The sequence below is a fragment of the Protopterus annectens genome, chromosome 15.part0 (genome assembly GCF_019279795.1).
Source record: "Protopterus annectens isolate FY-2018-M chromosome 15.part0, PAN1.0, whole genome shotgun sequence".
Lineage (NCBI taxonomy): Eukaryota > Metazoa > Chordata > Ceratodontiformes > Protopteridae > Protopterus > Protopterus annectens.
This window is the reverse complement of record NC_056749.1, coordinates 1,962,370-1,979,724: the sequence shown is the minus strand read 5'-3', so window position 1 is coordinate 1,979,724 and position 17,355 is coordinate 1,962,370. Positions and strand designations below refer to the sequence as shown.

At 39.5% G+C, this 17,355-nt stretch overlaps 1 protein-coding gene across 3 annotated transcripts in view; it reads right to left on the bottom strand.

Moving 5' to 3' along the window:
* Positions 1 to 17,355, bottom strand: part of LOC122790092 (DENN domain-containing protein 1B-like) — a 1,285,568-nt gene that overhangs the window by 565,257 nt on the left and 702,956 nt on the right. For all 3 annotated transcript variants that reach the window (XM_044057656.1, XM_044057657.1, XM_044057658.1), the window contains exon 5: positions 4,126 to 4,245. In XM_044057656.1, coding sequence (XP_043913591.1) covers positions 4,126 to 4,245 — 120 coding nt within the window. The remainder of the gene's footprint in view (positions 1 to 4,125; positions 4,246 to 17,355) is intronic.

Here is a 17,355-nt window from a genome sequence, read left to right as displayed (position 1 = left end):
GAAGGGCCAGAATCAGAGCTCTCATCTCTTTGATGTTGATATGGCTTGACATATGATGGGGGGGCACAGATTATGAACTTTCAGGCGGCTACCTGAAGCCCCCCCCCACCCCACCCCATGTCTGAGGAATTGGTGAGCAGTTCATGAGAAGGGACTGGAGGCTGAAAGGGCAGGCTGGGGTTGAACTGTTGCATCCACCACTCATATTCCTTCTTTAGAGTGGGAAGGAGAGGTACACTGAGATCCAGGGGGTGACGATGCTGCAGCAACTCTGACTTGAGGTACCACTGTAGCTTCCATATATGCAGTCTGGCAAAAAGAAGCATTTCCCCAAAAAAGAGGTGTATTATCCAAAGGAGCATCCAATAACTTTGCCTTAATGTCTTCAGGCAAAGACTGGAGATGAAGCCAAAAATAATGCCTCATGACAGACCCAAAAGCCGCATCCCTGGAAGAGGCATCAATAGCATCATAGTTACACTTGATAGAGTGCAGAGCCATTTGAGATGCAGTACCTAAAATAGATAGGTAGAAGATTTGTCTTCAGAATCAGGGAAGTCAGAAATAACCTGACAAACCTAACAGGCCAGAGCATACCTGGTGTGACATCCCCTCTCTGGGCCAGTAACCAAGGAGCCTGAATCCTCACCACTGATACTGGGGAGGGACATTCATTTGGAACAAAAATGGATACACCCAGTATTTCCAGATGCAACTGTCTGCATCAAGCACACTTTTCCTCAAGAGCACACAGGGAACACACTCAGTCTGGGGACTGTTTTTTCCCTCTCTCTCCAGATTCCCCAACAAAACTCCCCACTGGCACAGCGATAGAGCTGAGTCCTCAGCCGAGTGTCCAAGCCAAGTCCTCCACCACTCTCCCTGTGAACCCAGTGCTCGTTGTTCCTGCTCCAAGCAGCTGACACACACACACACACACACACACACACACACACACACACACACACACACACACACACACACACACACACACACGCGTGCGCGCGCGCGCACACACTCACATTCTAAGGCAGTGAAATTAATATTAATAAAAATGATAGTGTTTGGCCAATGCAGTAAGGCTTTCAGGAGTGGCTACAGTGTCACCAAATAGATATAAGTCCTCTCAAAGTTTAAAATATTCTCTAAAGGACCAGTCACAATGAAATGTTTAAATATATTTAATAATAAATAATAAAAAAATTGAAAATACTAAATATCGATTTACAATAAACACCACAGTTTCAATCACAGGAAGTATTAAAATAACTCAGATGAACAGATTCACACAGATACAGAAAAATAGTACTTAACTAATCTCACTATATTTTCCTGACTGATCTAAAGAATTACTATTCTCTGGTTCACTTACTAAAGCAAGGCAAGATGAAGTAGGTGAGGGTTTCTTCCTTGTCAGGTTCTAAAAACAGATTGCTCTGAGACTTCAGTATCACTTAGTATTAAAATATCATTTTTAATGATGGATTACAGAATGACACATACATCTGGTCATCTGACTTCTGGTTCCCATGCTACCCCCTTGGCTAGAAGCTGCCAGGATTTAGCACATACATGTCAATAATATACACAACATAGACCTTGCTAAGATCTGTTGCAGCTTCTGGAAATCATAAAACAACTTCAAACCTCCACCCTTCCAGAGTAGCAATTAGTTCATCCCAAAGACAATACAGAAAGGTTCTCAGTACATACTTGTTGTCTCTGGCTGCACTGAGAACTGTAAGATACAATCGTTATGGCCTCAGCCAGGTAATTTCATTTTAAACTATTTTCAAAGTTAGCTGGACTGAGATTAACCCCTTCTCTTTCAGTATCCTTTGTTACAATATATACATTTCAACAGTTACAATAATACATGAATATTTCTTCCTCTGTCCAGCAGGACACACTGTTTGTACATTTTTAACACAAGCAGCTTTACAAATACATTTTCAACCCAAGCATCTGCACAAATCAGTTTGATATACGAATGATACATAATTCTTTACAAACTTGCAGCTAGCTGTGCTGGCATATGTTACACATTCACTAACCTACCTCTCTTGGCATAGCTGGCAATACCTCATATAATCACACCCGGTTACATGGGTCTGGTAATTAATAGCCCTAAAGGCCAAAGTAGAAGCAGTGTAAACTTTCTTATCAATCCTCTCCATTGCCCTGCTATTCTTATTAGAAGGCAAAAGTTTGGAAGAGGGTAAGAGTTTGGAAGGTTTGTCAAAAGAGACTGACACCACAACAGGATCAGTAGAAGGACATTTAAATAAAAGCTTACAATCCTTGATGACCTTATAGAACCTATCTGGTTTCTTAGGAGCAGGAGGCTGAGAATCAGGTAACTCGGAAGCAGCATTGAAAGCATCTAACAAGACAGCCAATACAGGGAGACCTGCAGAGGGTTTAGGAGTATCCACCTGAAGCAACTCATAATATCAGACACTTGGGATTCCACTTAAAGTATTCCATCACCCTAGCAATTGTGTCCCCAAAAGACAATTCCTCAAAAGGAGACTCAGGACTAATTCACTTCTCCTTATCAGAACCATAAGACAAAGCTGAAGGAGTCTGTGAAGAATAAGACAAGGACCACTCATCAGACTCTGAATCCTCATCTGAGGAATCCAGTTCTCTAGGCTAATTAGAAGGGGTAGAGGTCCATGAAGGAGGATGCACCAAAACCCCTTGAGGAAGGTTAAGGGCCATCTAGGCAGGAAAACAAGCCCTGAGTAAACTCTTGCTATTCTCTTTGAGGATCCTTAGGATGGACCAAAACATGATTCATCTTTTATCTTTTCATGGAAGGGACATAAATCACAACAAATTCCAGAGGTTCTAACCCTTGGAAAGATTCATTAACAGTACCTGGACCAATATGTGTGGAATTCCTTTAGGACCCTTTGGGATAATCAACCGCAGTTCTCCCTCGATGTCCAGATCATATGCTTGCAAAGTTTCAGATGACATGCAAAAAGATGGATCCATGCCAGCCTCTAATGGGGTTGTGGCAGAGGAGTCCAATGTGGACACCATACAGCCTACAGAACTATCAACCACTTCTAGAGGGACATCTGGTGGAGGCTAAAAAGCTAAAGAATTCATCCAAGATTTCTTCTTCTTACCTAGTGGGAGTACCTCAAGTTTAATGGGTTCTACCATGTAACTATGAGCTAACTGTTTAAGCCACTGGTTTTCAAGCTAAATGGCCAGGGAAGACAAATGGCATCTGAGTGTCTTAAGCACAAATGCCTTACAGATACTACAAGAGGTATGGTTGTAGGAAACATCCAAACAAAAGAGACACTGTTTGTGATGATCCTTATGGAGAATCTGCCTCCCACACTGACATTTTCCCTTCTTGGATGACATGAACTCTAGGTAAGTAAAATAAAATACAAAACTACAGGAAAGATAAAATGACCCCAAAGGAGCACTTATCTGATGGCTGGGTATTCAGCACAGCAACAAGACATTCAGACCGACAAGCCATAATAGCATTTGGACTGGCGGCAAAGAAGTACTGGGTAACTACAGCTGTCACCTTTATGCCCTACCTCCTGTGTGGGAAGCACAGGTGTGATGTATAGCACATATAAGATCATAAGGCTTTGGTATACTAGCCAAATGTCAGGCTATCCTAGGTAGGAGATCCCTGTAGTATAAAACACTTCAACAGTGATATAGCAGGACATCTATACCTGTCTTTTCCACCATGCTGTGTTTCAGTATGACAGAGTTTCATCTGTATATGTTTCTTGCCTACTTCACATCCCACAATGAACTGCTTCAGTACTATGGAGCTATATATACCTTTCCCCAGTCAAACTGTTTTAGCATGACTGAGCTGTATTTTTCTAAGTGTCTTTCCCAATAAGTTCACTACGACAGAACTGTGTTTAGCTTTGTTCCTCCCTCTCCCCACTGCATTATTTCATTACAACAGTAGAGCTGTTGTTCTCCCACTCACCATTTCATTATGACAGAATAACGTTTCTCTCTAACAGCTATACTCAAGTTGTTTTTTGACCTTATTGTTTTCCACAGCACATCAGTTCCCCATAGTTTGCTGCATCAGTGGTACATTCTGCCATGAGTTGTCTCACTTACCTTAGGATACAGATACATGACTTACACCCCATTGTAAGACGACAAAATCCAAACCTCTGGTTACCCTCCAGGTCTGTGAGTACAAAGGTGAAATGTTGAACAACACCATTGTCTTGCACTCTGTGGAAAAAAAAATTGCAGTTATTACTATCAGAGATCTGTAGTAACCATCACCTCCCCTGCACATCATATGCTCCTCTCCTACTGACAGCAACATATCTCATAAACCCCCTGTACATAGTACACTCCTCTCCTACTGACAGTAACATATCTCATAAACCCCCTGTACATAGTACGCTCCTCTCCTACTGACAGCAACATATCTCATAAACCCCCTGTACATAGTATGCTCCTCTCCTGCTGACAGCAACATATCTCATAAACCCCCTGTACATAGTACACTCCTCTCCTACTGACAGTAACATATCTCATAAACCCCCTGTACATAGTACACTCCTCTCCTACTGACAGTAACATATCTCATAAACCCCCTGTACATAGTATGCTCCTCTCCTACTGACAGTAACATATCTCATAAACCCCCTGTACATAGTACACTCCTCTCCTACTGACAGTAACATATCTCATAAACCCCCTGTACATAGTACACTCCTCTCCTACTGACAGTAACATATCTCATAAACCCCCTGTACATAGTACACTCCTCTCCTACTGACAGTAACATATCTCATAAACCCCCTGTACATAGTATGCTCCTCTCCTACTGACAGTAACATATCTCATAAACCCCCTGTACATAGTACACTCCTCTCCTACTGACAGTAACATATCTCATAAACCCCCTGTACATAGTACACTCCTCTCCTACTGACAGTAACATATCTCATAAACCCCCTGTACATAGTACACTCCTCTCCTACTGACAGTAACATATCTCATAAACCCCCTGTACATAGTACACTCCTCTCCTACTGACAGCAACATATCTCATAAACCCCCTGTACATAGTACGCTCCTCTCCTACTGACAGTAACATATCTCATAAACCCCCTGTACATAGTACACTCCTCTCCTACTGACAGTAACATATCTCATAAACCCCTGTACATAGTACACTCCTCTCCTACTGACAGTAACATATCTCATAAACCCCTGTACATAGTACACTCCTCTCCTACTGACAGTAACATATCTCATAAACCCCCTGTACATAGTACGCTCCTCTCCTGCTGACAGCAACATATCTCATAAACCCCCTGTACATAGTACACTCCTCTCCTACTGACAGTAACATATCTCATAAACCCCCTGTACATAGTACACTCCTCTCCTACTGACAGTAACATATCTCATAAACCCCCTGTACATAGTACGCTCCTCTCCTGCTGACAGCAACATATCTCATAAACCCCCTGTACATAGTACACTCCTCTCCTACTGACAGTAACATATCTCATAAACCCCCTGCAAATAGTACACTCCTCTCCTACTGACAGCAACATATCTCATAAACCCCCTGTACATAGTATGCTCCTCTCCTACTGACAGTAACATATCTCATAAACCCCCTGTACATAGTACACTCCTCTCCTACTGACAGTAACATATCTCATAAACCCCCTGTACATAGTACACTCCTCTCCTACTGACAGTAACATATCTCATAAACCCCCTGTACATAGTACGCTCCTCTCCTACTGACAGTAACATATCTCATAAACCCCCTGTACATAGTACACTCCTCTCCTACTGACAGTAACATATCTCATAAACCCCCTGTACATAGTACGCTCCTCTCCTACTGACAGTAACATATCTCATAAACCCCCTGTACATAGTACACTCCTCTCCTACTGACAGTAACATATCTCATAAACCCCCTGTACATAGTACACTCCTCTCCTACTGACAGTAACATATCTCATAAACCCCCTGTACATAGTACACTCCTCTCCTACTGACAGTAACATATCTCATAAACCTCCTGTACATAGTACACTCCTCTCCTACTGACAGTAACATATCTCATAAACCCCCTGTACATAGTACACTCCTCTCCTACTGACAGTAACATATCTCATAAACCCCCTGTACATAGTATGCTCCTCTCCTACTGACAGTAACATATCTCATAAACCCCCTGTACATAGTACACTCCTCTCCTACTGACAGTAACATATCTCATAAACCCCCTGTACATAGTACACTCCTCTCCTACTGACAGTAACATATCTCATAAACCCCCTGTACATAGTACACTCCTCTCTTACTGATAGCAATATATCTCATAAACCCCCTGTACATAGTATGCTCCTCTCCTACTGACAGTAACATATCTCATAAACCCCCTGCGCATAGTACACTCCTCTCTTACTGATAGCAACATATCCTTCTTCTTCTTTCAGCTTTTCCCGGTTAGGGTTCGCCACAGCGGATCACCTGTCTGCTCATGATTGGCAGTGGAGTTTTACAGTGTCGAGTTGCCAGCCTGGCACCCAACCTTCCAAAGAAGGCGCACACACGCACACACTCACACCTAGGGCCAATTTAGAGTGTCCAACCACCTACAGCATGTCTTTGGGATGTGGGAGGAAACCCTAGCACCTGGAGGAAACCCACACAACCACAGCGAAGACATGCAGACTCCACACAGAAGGCACCCCAGCTGAGGATCAAACCAGAGAACCTCTTGCTGTGAGGCGGGAACGCTAACAGCTGCACCACTGTGTCCGCCCAATAGCAACATATCCCATAAACCAAATTTGTAGCGGATGCAGTTTCATTACTATTACTTTGAATAAATCTGCAGAATTAAACAATATCAAACAGGCAATATGAAGAAACAGTAAAAATGCTTATGATACAATATATTATTATAATTTTATAAAGTTACTTACTGTATTTAGTAAACAAATACTCTTACTGGGCACAAGTGCCTGTTCCAGCTGCAAGCAAGATCACCACATAGGTAAACTAGCTAGTTATCCTGTGCTTGTCAATAAATGTGTGTATGGTTCAACTGGTGGCAGGAACCTGTCAAGTATCCTTGTTAAGGTTATGTTTATGTGCAGCTGCATGTATGCAGCAAGCCCCTGAGCAGCTAACTTCAGTACAGCTGCACCTCTATGGATATAGATAAAACATTTATGTTTAATGAAATAAACAACAGAGAAGTACTTTTGTCTTACTGCACATGGCTTTAAACAGACTTCATCAGATCTAAACACTACTTCATGTTAACAATTTAAATAACTAAGTAGTTATATGAGCCTAATCATATGAAAAAAATGACTTTATAACCTTTTTACAAAATATTTAAAATTAACAGTAGAGTCCAAACCCTTTTTTACTGCTTGCATCTAATATAATTTGCCATTTATACTCACTATAATTTAATTCATATTCTCTGCTTCCACCTCTTAAATATTTAGATACAAAATCTAAAATATAAAACAAAAATGTACTGAAATATTTGCAGCATATAGCGAAGCGCATTACTATCCCTTTTTATTTTTAATATCATTCATAGTTCATGCATAAATGCAATTTTTAAAATTGTTTATCTTTCATACATAGAATTACATTTCAAACAGACAGCCATATAGACCACACATGTGGACAAACATAAAATGCTTAGTTCTTCTATCAGTATTTGCACGATAAATGTTAATACTTTGGTATATATCTACACATTTTACAAGTGTGACATTTATAAGTCCCACTTTTTTAACTAAAACAGCAACAGAATTTTCACCATTCTTAAAAATCTGTCCAAAATAGATATTTCTTTTATTAATAAACTTAGGTACTGTTACCATCTTAGAAAATACTTCTGGACAACCAGATACAATTTTCCAATTATTACGGACTAGATATTTTTTCTTTTTTTTTTCTTTTCTTTTTTTTGTGTTTATTGTATTAAACAAAAATGTTTTATCAATTCTTTCTCTGAGTTATTTTTCCAGTTTCATTTTTGTGTATTTTGTATTTCATACACCTTGTAAAATGTCTAAATCTGCTTACCTCATTGTACACTTTGTCTCATGCAATGAGATTCTACAAACTCTGATCCACAATAACTGACTTTTCCTGCAATATTCAACAACTGTAAGAATCTCTTGTCATTCTCTCCTCAAAGATAAACCACAGACTGATAGAGCATCATTTATTTATTTATTAAATGTTTGTTAACTAGCTAAGTGGAATGGTCCAAGGACTTTTTTCAGCCATGACCTAGGCAAGATAGGCAAATATGTTACACAGGACAAACTCCAAAGCAGTGTAACACCATCTGCCTTTAAAAAGGAGCTGGACAACTGGATGGCTGTTCATAAATTCAACCACGGTATGATGGTCTTCCTTGAAAAGAGAGGCAAACCCTAGAGGTTGGCGCTGGTACGACAGAAATGGCCTCACGGCTCATTTGCCTCGGACTCCTATGATCTTGTGACTGATCATTATCTCAGTGTTTTTGTATATTTGGAATTGAATACTTTGCAAATGTTTTTTGTAGTGTCTTGCTCATTTGGCCTGGATTTTGGCTGAAAGGGGTCCTCAGATCAGCCCACTTACCTGGTTAAAAGCATTAAGTAAATACATTCATAAATAAATGATGCTCTATTAGTTTGGAGTCAGACATGATAACAGAATGACAAGAGATTCTCACGGCTGCAGAATATTGCAGGACCAAGCAGTGTTAGTGTCCCAAAGGGCAGCTTTTTATTTGCTTCTAACGCTGGAAGAACAGAGGGCTGGAGGTTACATTTACAAACCAGGTATGTAATATTATTTTCCAGTACTGACTCTGAGACACAAAAGGGTGCTCCACTCTTGAGAGTGCCATTCTTTGGGTGATATATAAAACCTCAGTTGGGTCTAAAATATCCCATAATCCTTATCGAAATAGTAAGGATACCTCATTAAGCAAATCAAAACTTCAACACTTATTACATTTACTTTGTCAAATACTTACATTATTGTTCCAAAACCAATTTCTGTCACCTGCACTGTGTTAATTACATATACTTTACATACATTTGTTTTAGAACTTACTCAGTTATTTCTTTCCAAGTTTTTCTTGCAAAGTGCTTCTTCACATCTTCCTTTCCATACTCTCACTAGTCTTACAATCCTGTCAATCCTAATACTTTCTTCCACTGACATATAATTGCAATATCCATCAATTCATTTTCCTCTTAAAACCTTTTAACTTATTATATTCAAAACCTTGATTCACAGAATCCCTTTATTATGTTGCACTCAAAAAAATCAAAAATTCAATTAGTTAGATGTGAATATGATGTTCTCCCTTGTTTTGATTTATAGTTCATTTCTTCTGTAATATGCATATTCTTAAGGAGGTAACTTCCACAAAAAAAAATCCCACATGTTTGACTCCTGTCCTACCCAATTTCTTTCTATTCAATGCACATTTTTTGTTATTTTAATCAAGGTTTTGCTAACTTCGAACAGTATGAAATTGTTTCAAAATATTCTCATACCATTTTTTCTGATTTCATATGTCTTTATTTCCTCTTTCCATTAACTATCGGTATTTTATTGAATCATAGTATATATACAATGTCAAATATAAAAAAAAAACTTGTATATGCATATTTAAATATTTGTAATATGCAAAAACAAACATATTTAAATTCACACGTTTTCTGCTATAACAAAAGTCTCATTCATTGCAAACCATTATTAAGATTGTTCTTTACTATATTCCTGACAACTTTCTTTTCAACTAAAAGGTAGTCATTAATACTATAATTTCTTTATTCATTGTGCATTAATATATAACCAGACAAAATCATATTCACATTAACATGTATGAATTAATCTATTTTAAAAAACGGGCAGAACATTAAATCATTTCCTAATGGAGAATGCTCTCCAATGGGGTATTAACATATGAGGAGAGCTTGATAAGAAAGAAGTCCACAGTTTCATGATGATTTAATTCCGTGAGCCATGAACAAAAAAAGCCACATGCTGTTTATGCTTACTAAACATAACTTCATTTAGTGAGCATAAAAAATAGCATAGACTGGAACTAACATACCTGTAGCAGCAGTTACAAGGACCTGTCTTTTCCCTTCTCTTCACTGTGCACTTAGTAGGTGTGGGGGAAAAATGTGACCTAACAACATAACTGCAGCACCAGCAGCAATTACACATGGGCCTGCTGTTCCCACCCCTCACTACCTGTGGTTAGCAAACATAAGAACAAAAAAAAACAAAAAAAAAAACTAAGGCAAGTAAGTGCAGCTGCAAATACAAGGACCAGAGTGTGTGTGTGTGTGTGTGTGTGTGTGTGTGTGTGTGTGTGTGTGTGTGTGTGTAAGGGAGCTGTAATGCTTCAAACTGTATGTGTTTGATATTAAATGTTGCTGTTATTTATGTATCCCTTCATTCATTTGATTAAAATTTCACATTTGAGGTATGCTTAGTAACAGTCAAGATCATGGCTGTGATTGTTGGACACGTTTATATATGGGGCTGTTTCTATGTATATGTGCAATTCTGTGTGTTTGTGTTTTTGTGTGTCCCTTTCTATGTGTGTTGTGTGTGTTTGTTTGCAGACATTATTCCAGACTATGCAGTAGCCTGCTATTTTCTAGATATGCCACAAATGAGAACACATTATTTTATTTGTGCTGTAGTATTTCTCTACTTGTATAACTCATACCTAATTGCAGTATGATATGCTTTACTCAACTATTTGCTATGTTTCTGATACTTTATATATTAGTAAATACTGTTTATGTCTCTGATGATTAACACATTATATAGATGTAAAAGGTGACGTGCACATGAGTACATTACAACATGGAAAGGTGTACATGAGTACATGATTACAGCATGGTGAGGTGTACGAGTACATGATTACAACATGGTAAGGTGTACAAGTACATGATTGCAACATGGTGAGGTGTACACGAGTACATGATTACAGCATGGTGAACATGATTACAACATGGTAAGGTGCACATGAGTACATGATTACAACATGGTAAGGCGTACATGAGTACATGAATACAACATGGTGAAGTGTACATGAGTACATGGTTGCAGCATGGTAAGGTGTACATAAGTACATGATTACAACATGGTGAGATGTACATGAGTACATGAATACAACATGGTGAGGTGTACATGAGTACATGATTACAACATGGTGAGGTGTACATGAGTACATTATTACAACATGGTGAGGTGTACATGAGTACATGATTACAGCATGGTGAGGTGTACAAGATTACATGATTACACTATGGTAAGGTGCACATGAGTACATGATTACAACATGGTAAGGTGTACATGAGTACATGATTACAGCATGGTGAGGTGTACATGAGTACATAATTACATCATGGTAAGGTGTACATGAGTACATGATTACTACATAGTAAGGTGAGGTGTACATTAGTACATGATTACATGGTAAGGTGTATATGAGTGCATGATTACAGCATGGTGAGGTGTACATTAGTACATGATTACATAGTAAGGTGTATATGAGTACATGATTAAGCATGGTGAGGTGTACAATAGTACATGATTACAACATGGTAAGGTGCACATGAGTACACGATTACAACATGGTGAAGTGTACATGAGTACATGATTACAGCATGGTGAGATGTACATGAGTACATGATTACGGCATGGTAAGGTGTACATGAATACATGATTACTACACAGTAAGGTGAGGTGTACAAGAGTACATGATTACATGGTAAGGTGTATATGAGTACAAGATTATAGCATGGTGAGGTGTACATGATTACAACATGGTAAGGCAAACATGAGCATATGATTGCAACATGGTGAGGTGTACATGAGTATATGATTGCAACATGGTAAGGTGCACATGATTACAACATGGTAAGGCATACATGAATACATGATTAAACATGATGAGGTGTACATGAGTACATGATTACAACAAGGTGAGGTGTACATGAGTATATGATTACAACATGGTGAGGTGTACATAGGTACATGATTACAGCATGGTAAGGTGTGCATGAGTACATGATTACTACATAGTAAGGTGAGGTGTACATGAGTATATGATTATAACATGGTAAGGTGTACATGAGTATATGATTGCAACATGGTAAGGTGCACATGAGTACATGATTACAACATGGTAAGGCATACATGAATACATGATTAAACATGGTGAGGTGTACATGAGTACATGATTAAACATGGTGAGGTGTACATGAGTACATGATTACAACATGGTGAGGTGTACATAGGTACGTGATTACAGCATGGTAAGGTGTGCATGAGTACATGATTACTACATAGTAAGGTGAGGTGTACATGAGTATATGATTATAACACGGTAAGGTGTACATGAGTACATGATTATGACATGGAGACACACAGCAGCATGGTAGGTTGACTCAGTATCAGTACTACATGCTAATGAGACATTCTGGGGAAGAAGCATATGCTAATTATCCAGTGCTGTCCTCCAGAACTGCCTGCAGTAAGGCATTTACACAGATGAGTGATCCATTGCATTACTGGTCTCTGTACCTTAGTACTGCCATACCTGGTTACTCATGGTAATGGACATGGCCAAAAGGCTGGGGTCATCCATCGGTGTGCTGGGCAGTTTAGTGTTCAGATGATGTTATAGGGTGTGTACACATGAGGTTCAGATGATGTTATAGGGTGTGTACACATGAGGTTCAGATGATGTTATAGGGTGTGTACACATGAGGTTCAGATGATGTTATAGGGTGTGTACACATGAGGTTCAGATGATGTTATTGGGTGTGTACACATGAGGTTCAGATGATGTTATAGGGTGTGTACACATGAGGTTCAGATGATGTTATAGGGTGTGTACACATGAGGTTCAGATGATGTTATAGGGTGTGTACACATGAGGTTCAGATGATGTTATAGGGTGTGTACACATGAGGTTCAGATGATGTTATAGGGTGTGTACACATGAGGTTCAGATGATGTTATAGGGTGTGTACACATGAGTGTGTGTCAGGGGATGCATGCTGAGTGCATGTGTCAGTCTGTGAATTTTGCCTGTGAAGTAACACTGGGGGGTTAGCAAGGAGTAGATCAGGTAGGTGTGTGTGTGTGTGTGTGTGTGTGTGTGTGTGTGTGTGTGTGTGTGTGTGTGTGTGAGTGTATGTTTATCTGTGTGCGCGTGTGTGTGTGTGTGTGTGTGTGTGTGTGTGTGTGTGTGTCAGTGTATGCATATCTGTGTGCATGTGTGTGTGTTTATGTGTTTGTGAATGTGTGTGTGTGTGTGTGTGTGTGTGTGTGTGTGTGTATGTGTATCTGTTTGCGTGTGTGTTGGTGGGTGGCTGAATGAATGACTGTGTCTGTGAAGGTGATCATTTGCAAAGGGGGCTCCGTGTGTGTGTGTACGGGGTTGGGGTGCTGCCATATGTCCACACACCCCTAGACTTAGGAGCAAAGCCTGCAACATTGGATTGGGAAAACACAATATACCAAGGATAGCGAACTACATGGGTTGGGTGGCACCAGAGGTCAGGGATAACCTCATGTGTAGTAACACTTAGAGAGCATGGGGGCGGGGAGGAATGTGTGACACCACAGATGCTCTGTATAATGTTTCACAAGGTACTGAATTACAAATAAAAATAACAATAGTACTGAGAACCAGTAAATACCAGTATAGTACATATAGTATGCTTTAAAGGCACTACAAGGGATTCCAACCCTGCACCGTCCCATTGACGATATTAATTCTCTGTATCACCACTACTAGACACAAAACAATATCAACTTTAAAAAAAGGCAGTATCAAAAATCAGGTAAAAGGCTTCAGACTCTTCACCCCTGTACAGTAAGCCCAGTATCGACCCAGTGCTGCAGCTGATAAGTTAGTGCAGAAGGTTTTTTAATTTTCTGCTGAGGCTATGGGGCATTATGCAATTCTTGCAACAATTCATGGCACACAAGAGCAAGAGGGAAGGGAAGGTTAGGCATGCACCTCAACCTCATAGTGCAAAAAAATCAAAACATAAACTAAAATTAACGGTGGGACAAAATCAGGGACAGATGTCGACGATTACTCCTAAAAAGCTGGGAAGGTTGTGATTAGAACAGCTTCTGCTCTACAATGGATTTACTGAATGAAATGAAGTGTTAACTGTAATGTTTTTGTTGTTTGTCTTTTTGGCTTTTCCCGGTTAGGGGTCGCCACAGCGGAACTCTGCTCCGCTAATGATTGGCAGTAGATTTTTATGGTGCCGAGTGGCCAGCGTGATGCCCAACCTTCAACGAAGGCATGCCCATTCATGCATGTCTTTCGAATGCCCCTCGACCGCGGGGAGGACATGCAGACTCCACACAGAAGGCACTCCAGCCAAGAATCGAACAGGAGAACATCTTGCTGTGAGGCAACAACGCTACCGCTGCACCAACGCGGCTTGAAGTGTTAACTGTAATGACTGCCATTAATGACTGACTGTAATCATCTGTGATTTATGAATGAAGGGAAAAGGAGACAGTAGGGGCATTCTCACAACACAGGTTCAGGCACAGTGTGTGTGTGTGTGTGTGTGTATGTGTGTGTGTGTGTGTGTGTGTGTGTGTGTGTGTGTGTGTGTGTGTGTGTGTGTGTGTGTGAGAGTGTGTGCACGTGTGTTTAAATATATGTGGCAGAGTAAATGGGGGGGTGCCTCTGCTAACTCGATGCATTGTCTACCCACTGTTAACTACTGCAGGAAAGTGTTGATCTGCACTTGAGGCAATTAGTGGTGATTCAGACACATGCAAATTAGCCAATAGTAAGGGCTTTCACTTTTGCTGCTAATGTGTCTCTGAATCATAATTCTGTACATCATGGAAAATGACATTTTTACTTCAGTCCTTAGCAGGAGTGCTGTAGTTCTTTTTGAATCCCCAGGATCATTATGTCTGTGATGTTTAAGGAGAGCTTTTCTTTCCAGGCCACTGCAGAAAGTGGGTCTTCTATGGCCCAATCAGCACATCCAGGTGCTGAAAATAGGTTTTGTATGACACAGTCAGCACATCTTGCTGCTGAAAATGAGTCTTGTATGGCCTAGTCTGCACATCCTGGTGCTAAAAACAAGTCTTGTATGGCCCAGTTAGTACATCCTGGTACTGAAAACAGGTCTTCTATGGCCCAGTCAGCACATCCTGGTGCTGAAAATGGGTCTTGTATGGCCCAGTCAGCAGATCCTGGTGCTGAAAACGAGTCTTGAATGGCCCAGTTGGTTTACTATCACATAATCGAATGCACTGTGTATGAGTGTTAAGATGTCTGAACAACATGTTCAGAAATCAGAACACCGAACACAGTAAAGGTCGAACAAAGCAAAGTCAAATGTCGAAAATGTCAACTTTACTGAAATGCTCACATCCACTCAACATTGAAAAACACTTTTTGCAGGGGGGACAGGCCCTCCTGCACACCCCCATGTGGGGGGCTGCACCCCAGACACCCCCTACTTATATATACAAACTCCGAGATCACACTACAGTGAGGGAAAGGGTACATTTCCCGATCCCCACTATAGTGTGATCTGCACCACAATGTCAAACCTTACAACAGCGAATGCTTGCTATTTTAAGGTTCGACATTGTAGCACTCGCATTTACTGTTATGCTTAATAAGTTTCTCACATATGTCGATTGCGTGAAGTGCAATCGACTATGTGATAGTAAGCCGGCCCAGTCATCGCATCCTGGTCCACAAATGCAAACTAAACAAAAATAAATCAACAAAACGGTATGTGTTCTTAGTTATAGATTCACTATCATTTTACTTACTTATTGATCTTTGCTGATTGTTTTTAGAGGACTGATCAGACTTGATCCATTTCATCCACAGTTGGGGGCTTAAACAGAATTAACAGGAGCATTTTTTACATAGTAATGAATAACAATTCAAATGAACCAATAATAAAGATAATTATCAATAATAACACAGAAAACAAACAAGGTATAGATGCAGTATATGTAACATTTATGTAAAAAAGACTCAGAATCATACCTCATTAAACATCCTTCATTGCTAAAGTCTGGCCATGATCAGTTTAACTTCCCCTCTCTTGATATTCAATAACACCACTGCCATAAAAAACTTTAAAAAGGCAAACATTTCTAAATTTACTGATGTCAGTTCCATGGTTGACCCTGGTTACACAGCCAGCTGATTTACCTTCAGTCAGCTGACTAACACAAATGTTGACATCCTGAATGTAAGCCACACTACATCGAAAACTGAAACATCAACTTCCTAGTACACATGTGCTGAGGTTGCTTCTTGGTGCATACAAATGTTACTTCCAAAAAAAAAAACATAAATGACATCCCCCACACTCCCTGCTAATTACGTAAACTAACTGAGATTGCACAATCTCGGGGGAAAGGGAATATTTCCCTATCCGGGGAATGCTGATCTCACACACCTGTTAACTATCTGCATAGTTGAGCAAATGCAGTTGATTTAGCAAATGTCAGTCAAATTCCCTGTTGACCAAACCAAAGGATCCAGCCAGCTAAACTAATGAATTTATGCCTATTTTGATAAACATATTTCCCTAGCAGTTCATTCTAAACCAAATGTGGTGATAAATTCAAAAATCCTAGTGGTTTGCCACTTTAAACAAAGTGTATAACAGAAGGAAGAAATTCCTTCAACTGCCTAATAGTGCCAGAACCTCACAGCATCACAATTATATTAGCAACGTCACTAAAAAACTGAAGGCAATTACAAAGACCAGCAAAGTACCACATTTACAAAGACCAGCAAAGTACCACATGAATTAAGATTAACAACTGAAGCAAAGGGTAACTACAAATCCTTCTTTAGTTATCTAACAAAACTAAGAAATAACTCACAATAGTGCTCTGAACTTTTCCCTACTGGAACATCCCATTCAAAACCCAAAAGACATTGCAATGTATGCAGATACATACATATATATATATATATATATATATATATATATAGATGATATATATATATATATATATATATATATATATATATCTATACATATATATATACATACATATATATATATATATATATATATATATATATATATATATATATATATCTATATACAAATATATAGATATAGATATATACGCACACACACACACACACACACACACACACACACACACACACACACACACACACGCACGCACGCACGCACACACACACACACACACACACACACACACACACATATATATATGTGTGTGTGTGATATATATATA